Below are 27,190 nucleotides of genomic sequence, written 5' to 3'. Positions count from 1 at the left end.
AATTTATGAAAAATAAAAAATTAAATTAATTTAAAATTTTAAAATAGACTAATTTCAAAATTTACTAAAATTTAAAAAATAAAAAATATATTAAAAAAAATTTAATTTTATATTTTTACCATATTGTTTTATACCATACAATTTTACCAGAAAAAGAAAAAGTGAAAGTGGACTATGATTGTGTCTCTCCCTCAAGTACTGAAGAGTGAAGAGCTAGCAGCAGCTGGAAATTGTGAAGCAATTATGTACTGACATGAGAATTATGACGTTGTATGTGCATGTGAACAGTGAGTTCCAATCATGATTCTGTTCTTATCCCCATGCATGGCTTCATCTTCTGTCAACTTCACTGTACCAAATTTCAATCAAACTTTCAGAATTACATATAATAAATTATAACAAAAATAAATAATAACATCCCACACACACATAATGCCCATTTTATTATACAAAGAGTCTTGTGCAGTCTTGCAGTTTCCTCCATTGACACATCACTTTCACTCTCTTAAACTGCATAGAGAATGCAGACAATAAAATTTTGTTATATATTCATGCTATATTTTTTTCTTAATGTTTGGATAACAAGGATCATGATGCTTCTAAATCTCTGCATAACAAACAAACAAACATCATGGTTTTGTCAAAAAAACCTTAACATTGTAGCAGATCATGTAAATGAATGTTACTGATTATGTGTTTCCATTTCCTGTATTTCCTGTTCATATCTGTGCATTGTTCCAAATAATTTTAAATTTGAATTTGAAGTATTTAAGATAATTATACGTGAATTGTTCCAAATAATTTTGGAAAAGTATATATATATTTATATTTGAAGTAAAAAGTGGTGATGGTGGTGGGGTCAGCAATTAGTGAAGAAGTGAGAGGAACATGGATGATATAACAGCGAGAATATAGCATCTTGCCACAGAACCAACATTTTCGGCTCACTATGATGCTCAAGACACTTCTGTCCTTTTTTTTTTATGCAGATGATGTTACTGTTGACTAATTACCACTTTAAGAAAAAATAAAAAATAAATAAATGATTTAACTCGGTCAGCATGTATTTATATCTTATATATACGTGTGTGTCAAATATCATTGCATCTGCATGCGTGAAGGTGATGTCTATCTGTATTTATTGTATCGGTGAAATTAATTATTTTCATTTTTTCTGAATTTATGTTTTACTAAAAAGTAAAGTTACATATTTTTTATAGTTTTTTCAGTTTTTATATACAATAGAAAACCATTAAAACAGACAGACAATATTTCATAGATATAGAGTGTTCGAGCGATTCTATCATTAAATTTGAAATTGTTACCGTATATGATTTAAACCTCGATATATTTTAGATATTAAATTTTGAGAATGAATAAATATAATTTTTTAATTTAAATATGTTAAAAATATGTGTCAAATTAGTATTTGAATTATTAATATTATTTGATATGTTCCTGATTTAATATTAACTTGAAATTTTGAAATTTCATATTAATCAGCAATAAGACTAATTTAAAATGTAAATATGATATAAATTTTATCTTATAAATCGATTATTTTGTACTTAAAGTATATTTTTTACATAAAAAACCATTTTATTAAATTAAAAAATATTAAAATAATATTAAAATAAAGAAATGAAGTTTAAGTTTGAAAATATATTAAAAATATAATAATATACATACTATAAAGATTTATTTAATACTTTTTTTTAGTTTATGACATTGATTCACTGATCTTTCTTGCTATGATGAATGTTTATACTATATTTTTACTAACAGACAGAAGTGATAGGATCTATGTTTATTTTTCTTGTACGTTTTTTCTTTGAATGTTTGGGGAATGGTGTGGAACGTGCAATGACTTGGTTTTATTTACTAGATGAAAACCCCAAGGTCTAAGAACACATTAATTCTTCTTCTTGGCATTGGAAACATTAAATAATAGGTCAAAAAACATTTTTTAGTCTTCTCTCACTTTTTCTGCAAAGAATATTTAAGTTCCTCTAAGTATATTTTAATACATTAAGTTGCACGAGTGCCCTCGAAAAATGGAGCATGAATTTTGAATTGAACAGAATTTTGAATTTAAGAGAATTTTATGAATGAATAATATAGGTTATGTTCAAGTGATTACAGAAACCTAGGAATTTGTATATTTGTATTCCTATGAGAAGATTTAAATGACGGTTATATTATTTGTGAGTCAAATAAAATATTTTTCAAACAATCCACCATTTGTCCTTAAATGACGATTACGAAATGAAATTTGGAACAATTGTGATATGAAATGAGATTTGGAGGCAAACTCAAAATCATTTAATTTTGGGTTAAGCCGAAAACAGTGGAGGTAAACATTTAAAATAATTTAGTTATCGAAATATATTTTGGTCCTTACCAAAATATTAAAATTTGTGTAAGTGAAAAGTTGATTCATATTTAGTTACAGAAACACATTCGGTTGTTATTTAGCCACCGCAACAACATTGGTCGCTAATAAATTACTTAATTTGATGACTATTTGGATAGTTAAGACAAATAATTTATTTCATTTTTTACGGTCACTGATTTAGTAACTGAATGTTTGTCATTAATATTTTTGATTACTATTTTAATCACTGCTAATATCAACAATAAGTCATTTGGTTGTTGTTTCGGTAATTAATTTAAGACCGATGTAAATAGGTAGTTATTTCAGTTACAATTTGTGATTACTTTTTTTCGGTGGTTAAATAATTTTTTTCTAGTAATGTTTGTGAGGTGAATAAAATATTTTGCAAACAATTCACCATTTGTCCAATAATTATATTAATATAACAAAGTTAACTTTGACATTATTTTGATTCAATAATAATGTCTCACCATGATAAGAGGGTGGAAAAAAAATAAAAGTAATGATTCAAAGAATATGAAGACAAGAAAGAAAAAAATCAACTGTTTAAGATATATAAAGACAAAAGCTATCGACAGTGAGGATTAAAGAGATACAGAAACTATCGACAAAGTTATTAACAATGGTTTTAGATAAAATTTGTATAATTAATATTTTTTTTTACTATGTAATAAGGTTGTGTAAATTCACAAATTTTAGTTCTGGGAAGCTTACAAAATTCACTATTTTCAATTTCTTTATTAATTTTATATATTTATATATTATATACACTTTAATTGTTTTTCTTTATATTTTTCAAATGTTGTCATGTATCTCCTTCTTTCACTTTATTTGTAATTTGTTTGATTATTCTTAAATTATATAATTTTATGTGAAACTTATCTTAAAATTGAATTTAATAGTATATATGTGGAAAAAATCTACCAAAAAGGATAAAAGATCTCTAGAAGAAGAATTATATCTTCCCTTAAATGCACATTGTAAGATTATGTTTATAGACAAACACAAAATTCATGGTCAATAAGTATACATAAATCGAGGGCCATTAATTTTATTTTAAATTAAACAAAAGTTAAATATGTATCCTATAGAAATTGGTGTTGAATAACTTCTCGAAATAAACTTAAATTCAATTCACTATATCTACAGAGTTTCAATGCCATAACTTTTCATCGAAAACAAAATTAGATGAAAATTCAAATGAACTTGGTGGTGTTTTTTTTTTTTTCCTTTTCAGTCAAAAGGAATGAAAACATAAATATTAAAATTTTAATTATTTAGCTATTTATTTGTAAAGGTAATATCAATGATATTAATTATTTAGATATTTAATAATAAATGAACAACTTATAAATAATTGAGTGGTTTGAATATGACTAAAAAATTTTAGAAGTGGCTAAGTGTTTTATATGTAGAAAAACTTTAGTGTTAGCTTTCTACATAAAATACTATATATAGTAAAGAGTTGTACCACAAATATTTACGACAAATGCTAGTATATAAGCATGAAAATTTTCTTACTTATGGGTAAGGAAAAATATTTTTAAATAAACTCTAGAAGGCCGAAACTGGAAATGCGCCAAAAAAATACTATTTAGTGTTCTTCATCATCAACTTTTTTTTATTTCTTGTACAAAATTGTGATATTATTCAACAACATTTGTAATATTTAAAAATATTAAATAATAAATCTATATAATTAAAAGTAGTAAATAATTAGAATAATAAAAAAAGATTAAAATTGTAACAAAAATTTAATAGTGTTGTTACCGGTGGATTATGGGTCAATCCACTTTCACTCTAACTCGAACTCATTTAACCTGTGGGTTAAATAAGTCAGGTTAACTCATTTTTTAAAATATAAATATTTTTCGATCTAATCCAATTCGAACTTGTAATGAGCTCGGTTGACTTATGAATTGGACCCATTTTTACATTTCTATATAAAATCTTCAAAACTAACTCAAATAACAAAATTCAAAAAATAATTTTATTTGAATACTTACTCGTCAATTATAATACTTTTATTGAAAACATGTTTATATAATCTTATGATTCTAATTTTCTTCAACTAAATGAAAAAAGAAATTAGGAATTTGAAAACCATTATTTTTTATTAGGGATTATTTTGTTAGGCCATACCACACTGAGAAAGCACGATTTCTTAAAGTTATGAATCTTGACATCATAATTTTTAAAAATAGTAAACTATATTAGTTATTGTTGATATATATATATATATATATATATATATATATATATATATATATATATATATAATTTTAGTCTTTTAAGTTTTATAAAATTTGATGTTTTATTTAGTCTTCGTTTTACCTTTACAATAGTTACACCTTCAAATCACTTTCCGAGATGATTCACTATTTATTGTTTAATTCTAATTAGTCATTATTTAATTCTTATATTGTTCTTTTCTAATACGTAGGGAAATTTAAATCATGTAGACAGAGTAAGAATGGTGTGTCATAGTTTTGTGTGTTATCGACACTGATAAATAAATTAATATACGTAAATTTATGTATGACGGTATACTAATAGACATAAATTTATATCTATTAGATGTAATTTTACGTATGATATATAGTGTCAGATAGAAATTTTTATGTATAATTTTTATTTTTTAAATTTTACGTCTGGTTAAAGTTTACTATATGTAACTTTATGTTTATTTTCTTGGGTCAGAAATAAATTCACGTTCCACTTTAAATCAGACGTAAATTTATGACTACCGTTACTACGTCTACCTTGAATCAAACAAGAAAAAACAAAACACACTATACATAAAAGATTTCTTTTTATTAGTGATAAGTTGTTTATAATAATAATAATATAAATTGATAATGGCATAATATTTTTACTGAAACACTAAAAAAAGAACCATAAATGTTGAATTTTTTAGAAGTAGACATAAATGGAATTGCAGAAAAAAAGGGTATTAAAATTGAGTTGGACAGCCATGTGTTTTTGCAGAATACCTGAAAACACGGGGCATACGCAAAAATTAATTCACTTCAATTATTTTAAAGGCATTAATGGACACTTTTGGTATAATTTTCAGTACGTGAAAATGGGTAAAAATAACTTTTCATCAAACTCTTTAATCATATTTTCATTCATTATGCGAAAAAATTGTGTCCAACAAAGTTTCTATGCAAATTTAATGACTAAGGCATACAAGAAATACATTCGATCATTCTTATTTTTTATAATTGTTTTACCATTATCTAATTGTTATTTGATATATTTATATAATTATAATGTATTTATTAATATTTAATTGAAACAATGTTTAATATTTTGATATTAAATATTAAATATTTAATATTTAATAATATCATGATTTTTTATTAAAAAATATTCAATTAATATTTAAAATAGTAAAATAACGGGTAGGAATATACCTAGTTTCCCAATAGAAATGGAAAAAAAAAACAATTTTGTAAATGTTAAATATGAATATATGGATATAAATATTAACAATATTTTTTATTTCAATTAACTATTTGACATCTCTAATATATGCACCAATAGTAAAAATCATTTACTAACATTTGACATATATATAAATATATATGCCTTAATTTTTATTCTAAAATAAATGAATTAAAACTAATAGATCAAAATTATTAAAGTAAAATATCACAATGAGTCTTTAGTATCGGGATTTGTGTGGATGTGCTATGTACGAAACGTAGTAATTGAAAACAAAACTTCTTTCAAATTGAAAACCGCTAATATTTTTTAATTCGTAATTTTATTCTCTTAGGAGAATACGAATATGATATTTTGAATATATTCTCCACTCTTATATTAATTTTAAATCCTATTCAATTCCCTATTAGCCATACACATTAATTATAATTAATCAAATTTTCTGGTAATTAATACATATAAAAAAATTAATAGTTATTTCATATTTTGATGTGTTCACAAATATCAAATGATCGAGGTTAAATAGAGGAAATAAATATTAATATGTTTTTATTTACATAAATATTCATTAAGTATAAAATATAATTAGTTAAAAAATATTATTCACTAGAAATAAAAATGTTGAGTAATATATAAAATGGTTAAATATATTTTTGCTCCCTTAATTTTCAGTAAATTTTGAAATTAGTATATTTCGAAAATTTGGACCAATTTAGTCCTTCATTTTTCGAAATACGTGGATTTAGTCATTTTAATCAAATTTTGTTAAGTTTATTTTATATTTCAAACGCGTTTCATAATAGTATTTGACTTAACATTAAAGCAAAAATGTGTCAAACCGTATAAACAACTCAAATACAATTCTGAAATGCTTATGAAACATCCAATAAACCTAACAAAATTGGATTAAAAGAATTAAATTTACGTATTTCGAAAAATGAATGACTAAATTGATCTAATATTTCGAAATAAACAAATTTCAAAATTCACTGAAAATTAAGGAATCAAAAATATATTTAACCATATATAAAAAGAAAACAACTTACAATATTGTATCGAATTTCTTCTTCAATAATAAGAAAAATCCGAAGAAAGAAGTGATGAACTTGTGTCCATTTTTTTGAAGTTAAATAAATGTGATTATTAGTGTTTGTGGGGCAAGTTAATATAGTCCATAAAATATGCTCCCCAGTGATGAATTTTTGTTTGTATCACTATCACATTATTCTACTATGAGTGAAGCCACATATTGGGTTTCATTTTCAAGTTCACACTTTTGTCCTCCACGCCCTTCAACAGTTCCTATTTGCCGACTACCCCTCCCAAATCTTCTGTATCACAATCCTCCACTTTTTCAGATCCTGTATCTTTGCAACTACAAGTTAACCACTTGTTACCCATCAAGAGAAAGACAAGGGAGAAAAAAAGAAAAAAAAAAAGGAAAAGAAAGAAAGAAATTTCAGAAAACTGAAAAAAATAAACACCAAAGAAACATAACTTATGTTGTATAAAAGATTAGTATCAGATATAATATAAAATCTTAAAGTAATAAATTTATGAATTTTTATCATTATTGAACTTTATTATTTAAACGATGCTTTCAAGTCTTTTTTTCTTCAAAAGAGTATTGATTCATATTCCTTCACGTTCATAGTCATGTGCGTGTGAGATACAATTAGAAGAAATCATAAGTAAATAGTTTCTACTTTTATAAATTAAAGAATGTAATATGTAGATTTTAATTATTATTTTAGATATTTTAGGTTTTATTTAATAAAATTGAAAAAGATAAATATTTGGTTTACATATTTAATATTTTGCAAATAAGTGAAAATATCAAATAAATTAAGAAAAATATCAACATAATTTTATTATCAAAGTTATCAGCAAGATAAAATATTTATAAAGTTGGTTACTCAATACAAGATCAAGTACAAAGTTGTAGGTCTTGTCCAATTCGAAAAATTTATAAATAAATGACTTGACAGATGTTTTGGGAGAGAGAGAGAGAAATAATTTTTTTGGGGAGAAGAACACTTGACCTAGAAGGAGAAAAGGTAGAAACCCATTATTCTGAATGCAAAAGGCATTTATTTTTATTAAACTTTTGTACATTTGTCAATTTCATAATTCATCTTTATTAAACTTTGATATATATTAGTTCTCAAACTTTAGAAATGAATAAATATAATTTTTTTAGTCCAATATTATTTTTTATATATGTTAAACAATGTTCCAAACTGACATTTGAGGTAGTATGTATCAAACGGTGCTAAAACACTAACTTGAAATGTTGTTTAATACATCAAAACAGTTTAATGTAGTTTGGATTATAATAATTACATCTATTTATTTTTAAAGTTTAGAAACTAAAATATATTAAAGTTTGAAACAACGAGGAATTCTAATTTTATATTAAAGTTTAAAGAGTAAAAACATTTTAGTCCTAAATTAAAATAAGGTAATTTCTTAAAAATATAGGTTACTTAATGGATTTGTCATGATTGATACGAAATTATTTTAGACAGAAAAAATTTTCTAACATAACTATTAACTATTATGAATAGAACTTTAGAACATATGTAACCTTTTTTTGGAGTTTAACCTCTTTTTTTTTCATTGAGTTTGACTTTGGAGGTTTTTACTTCTTTATTTCGATCATACATGCTTTTAACAATCACAAACAATTGTTGTTTTTGATTTACAAAATAGATGGAAATGCTGATAATTAAAAATATACGTTTTATGTATACACATATGTGTATTGTACCCTAAATCCTAAAATAGAAAAATAATCGTGTCTGATAAAATAGTTAACTTTAATATTGATTAGATTTTTTTTCCAAAGTAGATTCCATTTCCTGAAATTTAAATCATTCTAACTTATTATTGTTATGCTTTCTGATTAGGTAGGCTATGGATTAAATCCATCATATAGTATTTTGTTTTCCTTTTTCTTATTTATCTTATGGTTTTAAGTTCCATGTTTAAGAATTAAATTTTTTATAAAATATAATTTTGAGTCTAAATTCTGTAAATCAAGATCAGGTCAAATTCCATTCTCTATCAAATAAATGGACTTAAGATCGTTTATTTTCAATTCAATTTTTGATTTATACATACATATATATATATATATATATATATATATATATATATATATATATATATATATATAAGTGGGATGGAATGGATTTCTTTTTAAATTCATTTTAATAATTTTCTTAGTATAGCTAAATGTAAATATAGGACGGTCTTATTATAATAATATGATAATTTAATACTATATATATATATATATATATATATATATATATATTAAAAAAATTAAGGATTAAATATGTTTTTTTGTCCCTTACCTTTTAGTGAATTTTGTAATTAGTCCATTTTAAAACTTTGGACCAATTTAATCCTTCACCTTTTGAGATACGTGAATTTAGTCATTTTAATCAAATTTTATTAAGTTTATTTGACATTTCAAGCACGTTTCATAATAATATTTAACTGAACATTAAAGAAAAAATATGTCAAACAATTAGGGATGGCAACGGGGCGGGGCGGGGACGGGTTTCGCTATCCCATACCCATCCCCGCATAAAAAATTCATCCCCATACCCAAACCCAACGGGTATCAAACTTTTTTCCCATCCCCATCCCCACCGGGTAACGGGTATAATCTCGTACTCATACACGTACCCGTGTTCTAACTACTTCAATATTAATTTTTATAAAAGAAAAAAAATTACGGTAAAGAAAACATAATATTATGAAATATTCAATATTAGGAGGATTTTCTTCGATGCCAAATACCTTAAAATAAATTATAATTGTTTACATTTTATATTAGAATACCAAATAAAATTTCATGTGAACCAAAACATTTGTTAAATTTGCAAACTACAACATTGATGAACTTAGTTGATAAAATTAAAAAATATTTCAAAAAAATATAAAAGGAAAACAAATATTTAAATTAAAATATATTTTAAATGTTTGTTTACTTCAATTTTTTAAATTCTAATGAATATCTTTTTTATACACTAATAAAAGTTATAATATATCACTTGATCAAAATGACACAAAGAATAAATAATAAACACAATAATAAAAGGAAAACAAATATTCAAATTAAAATATATTTTAAATGTTTGTTTACTTCAATTTTTTAAATTATAATGAATCTCTTTTTTATACACTAATAAAAGTTATAATACATCACTTGATCAAAATGACACAAAGAACAAATAATAAACATAATAATAAAATTTTGACATAGATTTTGTATCTTTTGAACTTCAATATATGTTGGATAGTGACAAAAAAAATATTCATAGCAATTACATTAAATTTTTATATTGTAGTAAATAAAAGTTATTTATACAATTAAAGTGGAAAAAATTACAGTATGATTAATAGTGAGTTATAAAATAACAAATAATTAGATAGAATATATCGAAATATTATTCTACATGATGAAAATAAACAATAAATAAAAATATTAAAAGACTAACAAATGTGTGTTTTAGAAATAATTTGAGAGACTATCGAAAGAAATCGCACAAAGGAAATCAAATGTATAATTAAGGTATGATAAAATGAAAAATACCTTACAAAACTAATTATTAAATTATGTTTGAAGTGGTTAAAATTAAATAGAAATATCATTAGTGACCAAAAAATTTGTCATTAAATTACATATAAATTAATAATTAAATTGGTCACTAAATCAAGTACAGATTCGATCATTGAATCGGTCACTAATTTAGTCATTGATTCAGACAATAAATCAACTACTACCACCAATGACGAAAAATAGTGACTGATATGGGTTACTGACTAAATCAGTCACCATTTCATGTTTTTCTTGTAGTGAATTATCATATACTATTCCTAAATATCATTATATATATATATATATATATATATATATAAAATTTTAACCACTTCAAACAGAATTTAAAGTGAAAAAATTACATTATGATTAATAATGAGTTATAAAATAAAAAATAATTAGATAGAATATATCGAAATATTATTCTACATGATGAAAATAAAAAAATAAATAAAAATATTAAAAAACTAACAAATGTGTGTTTTAGAAATAATTTGAGAGACTATCGAAAAAAATCACACAAAGGAAATCAAATGTATAACTAAGGTATGATAAGACGAAAAATATCTTAGAGAATTAAGAAAACTTTTCAAATATTAACATATAATTAATGGTTGAAAAATAACGAAAATTATTTTAATGAAACAAAAGAGTTCTTCAAATTAAACAAAAATTAATAATAATAATAAGTAAAGAATTTTTTTTATATTATCTTAAATTGAGAGTATAAACATTCTCATGTGAAAGAAAAATTTATAATAAATAAAAATATTAAAAAATAATATAAATATTCAAATGTGAGGCATAATTTTTTTTTAATTAACATACATCATTTTAACATAATTACATAAAGGTTATGATAAGATAAAAAATATATTGGAGATGAGAATGAGTTTCATGACAAATGAAATAATTAAAAGAAATAAAAAATAGAAAAAAAAAATATATATATATATAGGGGTTACTTGATTAATTGTAAATATTTTAATAATTTAAACGAGAATGGAGATATGGCGGGGACGGGTATTATGGCGGGTATATGTACATCCCCATACCCATCCCCATACCCAACTGAACAAGTCGGGGATTCCCCATACCCATACCCATACCCAGTCAATGTGGGGATTCCCCGTCAAAACGGGGACGGGTTCGGGCAATACCCACGGGGACGGGTTTATTTGCCATCTCTACAAACAATATAAACAACTCAAATACAATCCTGAAATGCGTACGAAACATCAAATAAACCTGACAAAATTTGATTAAAATGACTAAATTCATGTGATTCTAAAAATGAATAACTAAATTGGTCCAAAGTTTCAAAATGAACTAATTTTAAAATTCATCGAAAATTAAGGGACAAAAACATATTTAACCAAAAAAATTAAATATGATATATATTAATTCGTCATTTACACAACAAATATTCTCCCCACAAGACATGTTAATTAACAACACTTTTTGAAGTGGAAAATTTGTTATATACAAAATTGTTACTAACTCTTAAAAAAAATAAAAGTAATATCCATAATCACTCTAACTCTACAAATACTTTAAGAGTTAACTACCTCTATTCTTTTGATATTTTATTTATTTTTTAATAAATTATTTATTTGATTCCTGCATTATTAAAAGTTCTGATTATGTGAGTGACAGAGTGTAAGAGCTGTGATTATGTGCCATTGGGGAGTTTCATTTGGGGATATAAAAGAGAGTAACAAGTGTGAAGGAATCCAAGAAAATTATGGGATCAGTACTCTTATTTTTGAAAAGTGTGTTATTAATTTGTTTGTTATAGGCAAAGAAATATCAGAGAATTGACCCCACTTTGCCTAGAAACATGTAATAACTCACTTCTCTAGATCTACACTTGTATGCAAAGATGAGAGTCACAAACACAACAAACTTAAGGTTTTTAAATCGATTATAATTAATGGAAACTCTACTTAATTATCTAACCAAACAATTTTGGTACACAAAAATCTCATTAAGTTTCTTAATTTGTTTAATTTGTTCATGTTCCAAACTTTGATATATTTTGATTTCAAACTTAAAAAATGAATGAATACAATCTTCTTAGTTCAAGAAAAATACTTTGTTAACGTGGTAAACAATGTATATATTAATATTTGAGTTGGAACCTGTTAAATAGGGTAAGCAGTTCAAATATAATTTAAAATACAATTTAATACGTCAGAAAAGTTCAAACACTTAAGTTAAAGGAATTATATCTGTTTATTTTTTAAGTTTAAAAACTAAACTGTATCAAAATTTGAAAATAGATAAATTCTAATTTTGTATCTAATTTAGGGACTAAAGATATATTTAACCTTTATTTAAATAAGGGTAAAATATATCTTTTCCTTAACTTGGACACAAAAAGACATAAATGTTCCAAATTTTAATATAGTTTGATCTCAAATTTTATAAATAAATAAATACAGCTATCTTAGTCTAACTGCATTAATTTTTAGTATCAGACGAGTTTTAAAATATGTTTGAGTTTTTTAAGTTTAACAAGTTCAAATAAATTAATATTATTAAATTAAAAGAACTGAATTCATTTATTTTTAAATTTAAATATAATAATAATACATGGGTGAGAATACTCATAATTGTATAAACAGTGATTAGTCACAAAGACTAAATATAAGCTTGAGGTTTTGATATGAACTAATAATGGACAGTCTAATCATCTATGTATTCAACTTGTGTTTTATACATGGATCAATGTCCCATATTTATTTCACTTTTTTCTGACAAAAAAATAGAAAAAAATAACTTTATTAAGCTTCTTAATTTTCAAATTAGCATCAATTTTAATCGCTTATATATAGCAATGTTCTTTAAACAACACAAGGTTGATATCATACCTATTTGACTTTCAAAGTTTGAATATAAAATATATCAGAGTACATTTATACAGTTACTATCAGCAACTGTGAAAAAGAGTTGAAGTAGCTCAAGTATTTCATATATATAATATTTTATCTTTAATAACCAAAAAAACAATTATGTTATTAAACAATCTAGCAAAAATAAACTTATAAATTTAAAAAAATAAAAGTGACCAAGAGAAATGTACTCTTGTACTTTATGCCTAGAAATATATGTTTAATTTGTTCAATCTTGAGTAATAAAATCTAAAAGTATTTCGGATATATGGAAAAAAACTATATACATGTATAATTAAACCATGTAACATAAAATACTAAAAGAGAAAGCAAGAGTCGTGTACCATATTAATAGGGTGAAAGTGATAATATAATGATAAAAGTATTTAACCTATTATTTATAATTATACTTCTTTTTCTATCTTTCAATTTCTAGGTATATATTAGTTTTTCTATCAGTAATTAATCTGTATAAATATACAACTATTTCCAAAAATACATAAAGTTTGATTTGAAATTACAAATTGAACCTCAAACAAAAACAACATTGTAGAAACCTAGGCTAATACATAATGTGTTTGTATTTTTTACTATATATTTTGAATCATGATGTATAATTTGTATAAACCTAGGCTAATACATAATGTGTTTGTATTTTTTACTATATATTTTGAATCATGATGTATAATTTGTATAAACAAAAGGTTAAACCTTTTTATTTATTTCTTCCACCAAACACATTCTACTTTTCTTTCATTTTTTTTTTCAAACCTACTTTCTTCTTAAAAATTAGAGTTGTCAAAACAGATAACTCGATCTAACCCACTACGGGTTGATCACTTAATGAACCAATCCAATGCAGCTTACTTATTAACCAGTCAAAATCACAAATATAAGTTGGTGGGTTAAACGGATTCGCCCACGGGCTCACTTAATTAAAAAAATATTTTTTTGTGTGTCAAAACTAGATTATAATTCTAATTAAATTTTAAATAAACTTTAATACAAATTATCTATGTGTTGGCTAAAAAAACAACCTAACATCATCCAAATACAAAATCCAACTCAACAAAAAATTGTGTGACTCTTTATTTGTGGGTTGGTGAGCCAACCCGACTTACCACGAATTCAATCCAGGTGAGTCGGATTCTAGATGAGCCGAATCAAAAATCAATTTGTATTAAAATTTGTAAAAAAAATTCAACCCAACCCAGTCCAAACCTCCGGATTAACTTGCAAGTTTCAACTAACTCTATTAAAAATAAAGGGTATTCAAATTTGTATTTGCTAAAAATTTGAAATCGTTGCTAGTTAGTGTGTTCCGCAGTGAGAGAAAGGTATGTTATCATTCCAAAAAAAAAAAATCACATGCATGAGAAAATGTTAAAAGTTGAGAAATAGAACAGATTTCGAAACTTTCAAAGGAAACTGAGACGCCAAAACCAATAGTATGCATTTGATATTTTGTTGACCGAGAGAATGGTAGAATTAACATCATCATTATGTGTGCAAAATCAAACAATGCCTTCTAAACACACTAACCCAAACAATAAATAAGGATATTCTCATGTTACTTACTATTACGAGGGATATATTATAAAACAAAAGGGTTAATTTTTCTAAAAGTTCAAGTATTTATTTAGGAGAACTCTTTTTTTTTTAAAAGCTCATGTATAATATATTATATGGAAACATATGATCAAAAAATATATTAAATATGGGTAGACAACAATTAGTGATAATTTATAGAAAAGTTATTACTTAATATTTATGATTGTAAATTTTATCTTTTGTTTTTTGTATTTATAAATCATTTATTTTATTCTCTATGACATCTAGTTAGGGTTTTTTACAAAACTCATTCTAAACCATTTTATCTCCTTTAATTCTTTCTCCCTTTTAATTTTTTTTTAATTTAAACTCATGGGCTAATGAAGATTAAAAATAGTGTGTACATAAAGTAAAAATTATAATTTTGAAGTATATGAAGTGAGATATATAACATGTAAGTAGAGAATAATTTAAGTGTGAATCTAAGTTTCACAAATAAAAATAATTTAAATATATATATATATAACATTTATAAATTCGATTAAAAATTATGTAAATTTCATATATAAATTGGGCTCGTGTCACATTTTATAATGTCTCCTTAATGAATTTCTTTGATAAAAAAACCCATCAATATAGGTAACCAAGTCAATCATCTTTTGGTAGACTTTAGATAAGGATTAAATATTTTTTTAGTTCTAAAACTTTGATGAAAAAATTGAAATTCATCCATGTCCGAAACTTTAATATATTTTTGTTTTTAAATTTTAAAAATAAATGAATATACATTTATAATATTTTTAACTTAATTACGTTAATTTTTTTTGACACATCAGACCATTTCATTATAACATATGATTTATTTGTATCATTTAAAAATCATTCATTCATTTGTTAAAATTTGAGAACCAAAATATACTAAAATTTCGAACTGCTCGCATCCAAGTTCATGCACTAAAAACATATTTAATGATGCAATAAAAAGTGTTTGAGTGAATGGAGTGAATAATGTTTGATGAGAGTTAAAAATGGTAGCAATAGAAAGTTGTGTGTAAAGGTTTATGTATGTGTATGTGTGTGGTGGTGTTGTAAGAAACACAAACTCTATCTCCTGGGAGACAAACTGCAAGTCTAATCTCTGACTCCACCTTTGCCTTTCCCTTTCGCCTTTAATTGCCTTGCAGGGGGTAATTTCTTCACTTTCCCTACACTTTGGCTTTCTAATCCTTTTACCTTCAAAAACTTACTTATATGCCTCTCTCTTCCACCACATAACATCCACATTTTCTCTCTCTCTCTTTCTCTTGCACACACTCTCATATATGCTTCTTCTTTCTTATACACATCACACCAATTTTTTCCTTAATTTCTCCCACATCAAACATCATTCACTCACTATGACAGATCCTAAGTCCAACAACATGTTCAATGAATGGTTCAACTTCATGCTCTTCCATCCTCACTACTCTTCTTCTTCTTCTTCTTCTTCTTCCTCTTTTCAACCCTACCACCCTCTTTCAAATTACTCAAACAGATTTGGAATTCAATTACAAGGAGCCTCATCTTCTTCTTCTTCATCTTTTTCATCTTCATATGCATATACATATGCATCAGTTCCTCCTCCTTCTCCTTCTCCTTCTTCTCCTCCTCTCATAGAGGCTCTTCCTCTCATCAACAAGATAAGCCTCACAACAAGTGAAGAGCTTCAAGAAAATGAAGGCTCACCAAATGTTGTTGTGGAAGAAGAAGAGAGAGAAGAGGAGAAGGTGGTGGAGAACAATGGTGGTGATGAAGAAACTGTGACTGTTGCCCTACACATAGGGCTTCCCAGAATGGATACTTCTTCTGATCTGGGGTCATCTAGGGTGTCCTCAACCTGTATGGAAATGGGTGAGAAAGAGGAAGTGAACATGATTTCTGAGCACCCTTTGGATAGATTGAACAAGGGTCAGTATTGGATTCCCACCCCTTCACAGATTCTCATTGGTCCTACACAGTTCCCTTGTCCTGTGTGCTCAAAAACCTTCAACAGATACAATAATCTTCAGGTACGCTGTAATAATCTTCTTCATGAATTTTTTTGTTTTCTCAAAGCTTTTTTGACATTGAATATCAGATCGGTGTGTTTCATCATTTTTGTTTTCCTCTATGCAGCCCTTTTGCATGGTCTTCTTTTGTTTTTTGTTCTTTGTTTTCTGATCAACAACACTGTTTGGTCTCGATCTCAGTACCTTAATTAATTTCTTGTTTTCTTTGAAAACTCTTTGCTTCTTCTGCTTTTATGTCGCCTAGAACACTGTGCTGCGCCAGACTGCAAAGTGCAAATGAATGGAAAGTAAAAACAAATTATTAATATCAATGCTTCTCTCAGGATTCAGATGTTCCTCGTCAAAAGCCTGTGAAACTTACCACAGCCTTTTCAAAGCACTGCAAACGGTAAAAAAGAGAAAAAAAAATTAAAAATTAAAAAAACTTGTTATATTATTGATTCACTTGTTCTTCTGATGAGATCATTTCCTGATCACATGTCTTAATGAAAGTGTGTAATATTCAGAAAACATATCTTGAAATCTGAACAAGTTATAACCTTTTTGTAAAAGGGGTACGAACTTTGACTTAGTACTAATTAACTTGTCATCTTCTTGTGCAAAATTAAAAATTAATTAATTTTGCTTCTTCCCTTTTAAATTTTCAACTTGCTTTTTACTTTTATCTTGCATACACGCCCTACGCCCTTCCAAATCTGCATGTGAATATGAGAGAAGCCAGAAGAGTTAATCATGGTTCATGTACCTGTCTTCAATTTTTTATGAGTTGAATTTTCTATAATCAATTATTTTCCAGGGACTGTGATATATGCATCTATGTTTATGTTCAGCAAAACCCAAATATTGTACATGCACCTTAATTTCTCTTTCTGCATAACAACTGGTTTAGAACTCCTATTTGTATACGAAGTAATTGAAAGCAAATTAGAACCTTTTGATTATAAGTTTCCCATTTCAACAAGTCTAACTCGATCTTATAAAACTGAATTTGTATATTTTTGATCGATGTGAGATTTCTAACACAGTTAACGGATAACATCGGTGTTAACTTGATTTTCAGATGCATATGTGGGGGCATGGATCTCAATACAGAAAGGGGCCAGATTCTCTGAAAGGAACACAGCCAACAGCTATGCTGAGGCTTCCATGCTTTTGTTGTGCAGCAGGTTGCAAGCACAACATTGACCACCCAAGAGCAAGGCCTCTGAAGGATTTCAGAACTCTTCAAACACACTACAAGAGAAAGCATGGCATAAAACCCTACATGTGCAGAAAGTGCAGCAAAGCATTTGCAGTGAAAGGTGATTGGAGAACACATGAGAAGAACTGTGGAAAAATATGGTATTGCTTGTGTGGCTCTGATTTCAAACACAAAAGGTCCCTAAAAGATCACATCAAGGCCTTTGGCTATGGCCATGGTGCCTTTGGCATTGATTGCTTGCAAGAAGAAGATGAAGCAGCTTCTGAGATTGAACATGATGGAGAACATTCAATATGAAACTCAGAAAAAGGAAAAAAAAGAAGAAAAAAAAAACACATAAAAGGGTGAACTGTTGTTATATATCCAGTTTCATCACATGCATGTTTGTAATAGACTTGACCTAGTGTCTTCTACTTTTCTTCTTTTTCAGTTTTATTTTTCCATAATCATGTGGGTTGCTTGCTACCTTCATTTTAATTAGCAGAATATGTACTTTTTTAATTATGATCCTCCTTTCTTTCCTTTTTCTTCATGTCATGCTTAAACACAGTTAATACACCAATCTTGAGAATATAAACATATAAATGTTCATTGTACATTTCAGAGTCTAGGGTTTGTGTAGAATTCCAAATGAGCAAAATCACCATGGTATTGCAAACTACTTTCTTGGAATATATTTTTTATATTAATTTGTTTGTGATTTTACTATACACATTTTACAAGACAACTCTTCATACATTGTTCAACTTTAAGTTATGCAGATAATATTTTATGAATATCAGAACATTAAGCACCTGCAATGGCAGCATCAAGGTTCAGAAAAAAGAAGTGTGTATATCCAGAGTTCTGATATAAGTATTAGGTTGGAGCATAAGTTGTTTATACTAAGATAAAATGTGTTGTTACATTGAAAAACAAAACATCATTTATGTTGATTGATTGAAGAACATGGTGTAATTAGTTCTGATGACATCGTATATATCTAACAGTTTTGATAACGGTAGAGAGTAGAATAAAAAAGTGAAAATGAGAGAAAGTATTTTGTTTAATGGAAGATATTTATTTACAGAATACTATAAATATACATCTAGAAAGATCATAAAATTGATAAATTTATAGGATGTATAATGACATAATAAAAAAATGAATATTCATGATAAATGTTCATAAAACTGTAACAGATAGAAAAAATATGTAGGAAAAAATATTTTAAATAATATATGTGAAACTTATATTAAACTATTTCTGCACAGAAATCGAGAAATAAATGAGAGTTGCGTTGAAAATTTTTCCATCGATTATGTTTCCTCTCATTCCTTTTTTTCTGTTTTGTTTGCAACATTTTGTATAATAATAATAATAATATTATAATAAAAAGTAAGTAATAATAATTAAATTTCAAATCGTGTTAAATAGCTAAAACCAAGTAATATAAAAAGAAAAATAGTTTTTATTTGTTCTCTCTCCTCCCGAACAACTTTTGTTAATATTATATTGATTTTCCTTACTTAATTAATACCTACTTGTTTTTCTTATACTTTTTTTTTCTCTATCAAACACACCCTAAATTCTATATGTCCAAAATTATTTTAACTTGTTTGGGATTTCAGCTAAAAGTGTATTTGGTGTAGATTTATTGTTAATATTTTATATATTATTTAAAAATTAGTATAATTGTCTAATAAACAAGTCACTTTTCAAAAGGTATTTTGTTTTTCATATAACAAGCTAATATATCGAAAGTGGTAAAAACTATTAACACTTCACATATTAACTAAAAAATAATATTATCGTCTAAAAAGCTCTCATTAAGTACATGGTTGTATCAAATATTAGAATTCACTATATATAGTATAGATGTTATTAAAATGTTGAAGTAATATCTGAAAAGTGAAATGATCTGAAAAAGGTTACATTAAAGTGTACCTGGTTTGGGTTGAGTGTGCTCATGCATATATATGTATGACAGTGTATTATATTTTTTTTCCTCTGTAAGCAAAAGATTTCTCTAAGAAAGATAGCCAACTTTTTGCATACAATTTGCCAAAAAGTTAGTGACAATAGCCACATACAACTTATTGCCAAGTTGGAATGTTCTAATTTTCAATTTGGTTTCATGTATTGTTATATAGCCACATACAACTTATTGATTTACGAACTTTGATATGTCAATATAACATAGATGTTAAAGTTACTAACACTATCTAACATCAACTTATCTGAGAATGGAAAATCTCAATGAAATTCCCAAAAATTCAATGATCAAATGCACAAATTCTAAAAATTAAATGCCAAAAGGTAGTTCATTTACGAGGAGTATAGATCTTCAACAAATATTCAGGAAGTACCAAAATCTTTATATAGGTGTATATAAGAGGTGTCAAATATAAAAAATATATCAAATTTGACATAAATATTTAAAATTATATATTAATTTATATAAAAAAATTAGGAACTGATAATTAACATTATCATGATTTTATTTTAATTGTTATTTTAGTTTTGGATTTTATTTGATATTTCAAGTTTTATTCAATAAAAATGGAAAAGATAAATGTTTGGGTTATATTTTGCAAATAAGTGAAAATCTCATGTTTTGGGGAGTGAAATATTGAATAATCAAAGATTATCAACAATATCAGTTATCCACAAATTTGGTTACCCAACTACAAGTCAAAAGAATTGAAAAGTAATTCGAAAATATAGAGTTCTAGAAGATAAAAAAAAAATCCGACAGAAGATTTCAGTACAAAATCAAGTACCAAGTTGCAAGCCCAATTCAGTTTCACGCTATTCGCCCAATGAAGGACCACTCGCCTAATGAATCATGCCTAATTCGCCCAATGAATCATGCTTAATTCGTTCAGCGAGATGTGCGTTTGGAAAAATCTATAAATTGAGGGTCTAACAAAGGTAAAAAACACACACATGGAGATAAAGAAACTTGATTTAAATAATTTTGACAATAGAGCGACATTCTGAAGGTCAAAGACATTCAATTTTATCATCAATCTAGTATTCAAGATGTCTAGGAGTAGCTAACTCCCTCATTTATGGGGGTTGGGTGTAACATATTCTTAATTCTTCTCTGTGGATTCTACATTCAATATAATTATTTTCCATCATCTCTTATGTTTTATGCTAGTTTTAACTACATAGTCTATGAATTTTGTACATGCGAGAGTACCAACTGATAAAAAAAAATGTTTGGGAAACCTAATTATGATCTCCAACTTGCATGTTCTATATATGGTGCATATTTGGGATTACCGGCCGATCCAAAAGATAGTTTGGGAAACCTGAGTAGGATAAAAAAGCTAATTGATTTCACATGCTAGACATAGTTATGGTCATTCGTCATTCTTAAACATCAACATATAGTTCATTAATGCAAACTTAATAGTAAAAATTTTTAGACAGAGTTTTTATTATTCAAGTTTAGGCTTGTCTGCGACAAAATCGAGGTGAGTTACAAAAGATGTGAATGTGGGAGACGAAAATAGAAATATATTGTTTGTTGTTTTTACTTTGAAAGGAATCATGAAACCCAATGTCGGTGAAGCTTTTATCTTATACTTTTCGAAAACAAGTTCATTGTTTCCATTATGAAAATTTTTTACTAAGTCTTTATTTTTATTTGTGAATTTATTTTCTTATATCTACCATGATTTATTAATTGTACCCTTGATTAGTAAACAATCCATTATTTTAAATCATATTAGTTTTCATAGGAACGATATTTGGACTTGTCCACTGTATTAGTTGTGCGATTTGGTACACTTACCAATTTCATACAGGGGCCAAAGCCTCCTATGCCTATACTAAGATTTGCCACGGTTTATGAGAAACCAATATGGAATATTCAATTTCTATCAATATGAATATTCAATTTAGATCTTGTTAGGATAGTATTTGATGATTATTATACTATATTAAGAAGTGGAGTTTATATATTTAGACATGCGATGCTTTTATAAAATATTTTTAGTCAGAAATACTTATTTGCTTAAAATTACTAAATTTTATTTTTATTTTATATAAACATTTATTTATGAGGGAAATAAAAAAATATCATAAACAATAAATATTATTGATTATATCATTAATATGATCGTAAAAAATATAATGTTATATTTTTTGTGAGATAAATTATATCATATTAAAACAAGTCAAGAAATATACATAATAATAAATAATCTCAAATGACAATTGTAATGTATATGTATGAGAGGATAATGGGTTAGGTACATAATACCACTCAAATTATGTTTGTATGGCTTTGAGACATGAGATGATTATTAGATGGGTTGGCACTCTCACAATTGCAAGATTTTGAGTTTCTGAATTATACAAACTCGCTAGACAAGCCTATATCTCGTTGCGCGAGTAGCGATTGCCAAAATGGACTTTGGTATAGGGAAAATCTTGTTGGGTGAGCAATCCTCTCATTGGACGAGTTGGGTTTTCCAACTCTGAGTCATCTCGGGAAAATTTGATTATCGTTTCATTAACTGTCGAATTTAGCTAAACTTTTGACAACAAGTCCTAAATGTATAATTCTTTATTTTGACCTTAGGGATCTTTAATTGAAGGCCTGTAGTTAGAGCAATTTTTTGTGTAATGTTCCCGTAGTTTAGGTTGTTAACATTTTCTATTTTTATTGCTTGTTTGGTGCATAACTTTTTTCATAGTTACCCAATTGGGTTGATTCTTTTTGCATTTTATTCTTTAGTCAATTGTCTTTAATTTGAATAAAAGAACATAATTTCTAGAGTTTTATAAAAGCTTCAATTTATTTATAAAGTCCTAAACAATTGTACCAATGTTGTCAATTGGTCATTTTGTATCTTTATATACTTGTGTGAGAATTGGGATTCAATGAAAGCATATGAACCATTTCGGTGATGTACATCTTTTAGAGTATATATATATATATATATATATATATATATATATATATATATATATATATATATATATATATATATATATATATATATACATATATATATACATATATGTATATGTATATATATACATATATATACATATATATATGTATATACATATATGTATATACATATATATATATGTATATATATATATATATACATATACATATATGTATATATATACATATATATATATATACATATATATACATATATATATATATATATACATATATATATATATATATATATATATATATATATATATGAAATGTGTGATGTGAAATGTAAAGAATGCATGTTACTTGTGTTATGAATGATGAATGGTTGAGTAACATTGTTGTTGTGTGTTTTGGTGTGATGAGCTATGTATGATTGTGGAGTTTTGTTATAATATTTGTAATTTCAATTGGAAAGGTTATATTATGATATCAAGTAATGTATGGAGTGGAGAGGTTAGTGAAAAGAATTGTAAATTGTATTCTAAGGAAGTATGATGGCTTTAAGAGAGTGAAAGTTGATCAATGGAATGGAATGAGAACAATTTTGAATTGTATGATTGTTTGGGGTTTTGCCTTCTAAGGAAGAAACACAAATCCTTATTGGTTTAGTAGTATGCATTGACTAGGGACATGTGTTGGTCAGAAGTCATCATATACTCTACTACGCTTACAAACTCACAAAGAGTGTTGTAGTATAGGTGGTGAGAGTTGAAAGAGTTTCTTATAGCGGTATTAGGGGTGAGACCCCTCATTTGGCGATTCCATAAGTTGACTTACCATGTCTAGAGGAATTTTATCAGTTTGTTAGGTTAGGTGGAACCAAAGTCTTTGTTGCAATCCACTAAGAGGTTTTATGACATGTGCAAGGCTTCTTATGTCCAAATTGATGCATAAATCTGGATAGTTGAGTCTAGCTTATGTTTGTATGTGTTGATGAGATTGCATTGTGATTTTGGAACAATGAACTGTTAAGTTGGGTTCGATATCTTATTGTGTGGACATTTTATATATGAAGTTAAATTATGTATGTTTAAATTTATATTTTGCTTACCCTCACTTTGTTTGTGTCATTTGTTGTTTGTGTATTTCTTCTTCTCGATGATCACCATTAATTGGTGTGAGCATGAGATGATGCAAAAGTGAATGCACCACGAGATGTAATAGGATCCGCAGCCTAAGCTATAGGATAGAAAATCTTCTTCTGTTAATGTATGATTATTTATTTTGGAATGATTGTACTTATACTTTATGTTAACTATTGTATTAACTATTTTGGGTTATCAAACTTATAATATCTTATTTTAGTGATTTTATTCAATTAAAATGGAATGTTATAAACTCTATTTATAATAAAATTATTTATATTTAATTTCATAATTATAATAATAATAATAAGTTTATTATTTTGTATTATCATAAAAAGATGAAAAAGACACACGTACACGCATTACCCTTTAAATACTACAAACGGTTGAAATAAATAATTAAAGAGTCTTAGCAATCAAAATATAATACTAAATTAAATTGTTAACATTAAACGAATATTTTAATATATAGCCTACTCAACATAAGTTTTAGTAGGGGTGATAATGCGGTTCGGCCTCACCATTTAGGCTCGACATGCATTTGGCTTGCAACTAGCCTGACCCGCTCTACATTTTTAACTCAGGCTAAAAAGTCATGCCCGGTTTGCCTTTTTTTTTAATTCTTATCATAAAGTTTTCAATATTCAACAAATTGGGAAACTTTATCAAGTTCACAAAATTAAGCAAAGACTTTAGGAGGAGTTGGATGATAAATTGATAATTCAATATTTTCATCATATTCATATTCGTATTTTGACATACACAATGTATTGATATATTCTTCAAATCTTAGCACTTTCAAAAATACATAATACTCAATCATACAAGAATTTGGAACGTTCATACAAAAGTCCAGAAGGAAAGTAACTGATATACACAAGTGCAAGGGCAATTTTTTCAATTTTTTTTTTCTGCATGTCGGCCCGTGCGGGCTACAAACTTTTGCAAGCCAGGCTACTGTAGGCTAGTAGGTTCATTATCTTGGCCCGTCCCGCATTTCTTTGGTGGGCCGGCCTGCCAGGCTAAACCCACATTGTCACCCGTAGTTTTTAATAGTAAGTTTTAATGTTTTTAGTTTTTCACTAAATTTTTTTTTAAATTAATTTTCATGCTTTTATTTTAAATGTAAAAATTATTTATCATGTTAACATAGTTTAAAGGTATGTTTGTAAGCTAATGATAATATGATAACAATAATCACGTCAATGATGTGGACAAAATAACACACAATTTTCTTTTTTAAATTCTAAAGTCAAATCTAGAATTAGATATCATATGTGAGGTTATATTGTATAACTTGTTTAAAGAAAAAAAACTAATCTAATAAATTTCAATGACAATATTTAAATATAGACAACCTCTTGTTTATTTCCAAAATACTGTATGGTGGGGATTAAGAGTGTAGTCATAGTACTTATCAATTAATGGCACATTGAACACTCATAAGAGGAAGAGAAAAAACATGAGAAAATGGAAGAAAGCAGTTTGTGTAACAAGAGGAACTGGTTTTCTTGCTTCATGGATTATCAAGACCCTCCTTCAAGATGGTTACTCTGTTAACACCTCTGTGAGAAACATCTCAGGTAATAAAATCACACTAATAGTATTGTTAATATTTCGTAGGGTTTTTTCTGCAAATTTGTTATAGCTAGTACAAGGTGAAACCATCATCATAGGAAACATGGCTGCCATGTCTACAAGGTGGAGCATTCTCATCATACTCACCACAGCAACTCCATCTTTTCTTCCAATTCGCACGCCCAGTGTTTGGTCTGTTATTCTTCTCATTCCATTTGTACACAATTACTCCAGATTTTTCACTCCAATCCCCATCAATTCCTTGGTGTGGTGGAGCCAATGAAAACAGACCTTTATCTCCTACAACATTACACAGGTAACAATAATCATTAGTTAAACCTCACAACACCAATAAGACTTGAGCCCAATCATATAAGGTATTGACACCACTTTTAACCCAAAATCAGCGATGAGTTTATGGACCTTGATCCTTATATGGTACTCTACTTTTTCATTTCTATTCAATGTAGAACTTAGATTCATACTTGAATTCGTAACAACATCCACACGATAGGTCCAAGAAACAATAACAAATCTCCCGATAACGAGCGACACATTAGGTCGAACAAACAAGAAATCTTATTAAGATAGACTATAATCCTTAATTCTGATATCATGTTAAGTAATAGACTTAAGTCTAACTTAATCTCACAAAATTAACTTGTAAAGTTTGTAACGACTTACGCATATTGTAAACTCAACTCATCTTATCTCTAATCAACACGTAAGATATCGAACAGGATTATCTTTTGGTGTTATTTCCTAATTAGATATGAAGTTTTACTTCAAAACACACAGTGGACTTTAGTGTAAACCTTTATTACAAAGTTAATCAAGTTAAAAAGGTAATTCTAACCAGAGAAAAGTATAATAAAAACACCAAAGTAATCTGAATGTAAGTCTTTTTGTCCTAATTTTTCTGCATAACTAAAGAAAGTGATATGCACATATTACAAATACCATTGGTGTGGCCGTGGAAGGAGCAAGAAAGAGGAGAATTATCTTGGTCTGAGTAAAGGGTGTTGCATCTCAAACACTTTTTCTTGGTTTGAAAATGGGATGTTCCTGCTTTGTTCTGAGACTGTGAGCAGCACCTGATCTGAAATGATGGCTTGCAAAAAAGTGAACTTTGACAGAAACTTAGAGCAAAAACAACCATTCAGATTCACCCTTTTGATTTTACTTGCCAGATGTAAGAAATGAAAGAGGGAAGTAACCAGCAGAAAAAAAAAGTGTGTTCTTCTTCAGAGTTCAGAAGGATTATGTTTCTGAGGGCAAAGAGTGATAACAGTGTTGTGTTGGATTGTTGTCATTGCCACTTGCAACACAAAACGACACATGAGATGCCAAATATCCAAAGTTTATATCACTAAAATAACATTTATCATAAAATATTTATTTTGTTCACTTCTAATTTTAAAA

At 26.8% G+C, this 27,190-nt stretch overlaps 2 protein-coding genes across 2 annotated transcripts; one reads left to right on the top strand and one right to left on the bottom strand.

Moving 5' to 3' along the window:
• Positions 1-16,091: 16,091 nt before the first annotated feature.
• LOC114169129 (zinc finger protein WIP2-like) lies at positions 16,092-18,652 on the top strand. Its single transcript, XM_028054169.1, has 2 exons — positions 16,092-16,950; positions 18,011-18,652. The coding sequence occupies exons 1-2, from the start codon at positions 16,225-16,227 to the stop codon at positions 18,446-18,448; spliced, it is 1,164 nt and encodes a 387-aa protein (XP_027909970.1). The 5' UTR covers positions 16,092-16,224; the 3' UTR covers positions 18,449-18,652.
• Positions 18,653-25,713: 7,061 nt separating this feature from the next.
• On the bottom strand, positions 25,714-27,070 carry LOC114168814. Its single transcript, XM_028053773.1, has 2 exons — positions 26,729-27,070; positions 25,714-26,068 (listed from the first exon to the last, which is right to left on the bottom strand). The coding sequence occupies exons 1-2, from the start codon at positions 26,925-26,927 to the stop codon at positions 25,839-25,841; spliced, it is 429 nt and encodes a 142-aa protein (XP_027909574.1). The 5' UTR covers positions 26,928-27,070; the 3' UTR covers positions 25,714-25,838.
• Between the last annotated feature and the right edge of the window lie 120 nt (positions 27,071-27,190).

Source organism: Vigna unguiculata, chromosome 11 (genome assembly GCF_004118075.2).
Source record: "Vigna unguiculata cultivar IT97K-499-35 chromosome 11, ASM411807v1, whole genome shotgun sequence".
Lineage (NCBI taxonomy): Eukaryota > Viridiplantae > Streptophyta > Magnoliopsida > Fabales > Fabaceae > Vigna > Vigna unguiculata.
This window is presented reverse-complemented; position numbering and strand designations above follow the sequence as displayed.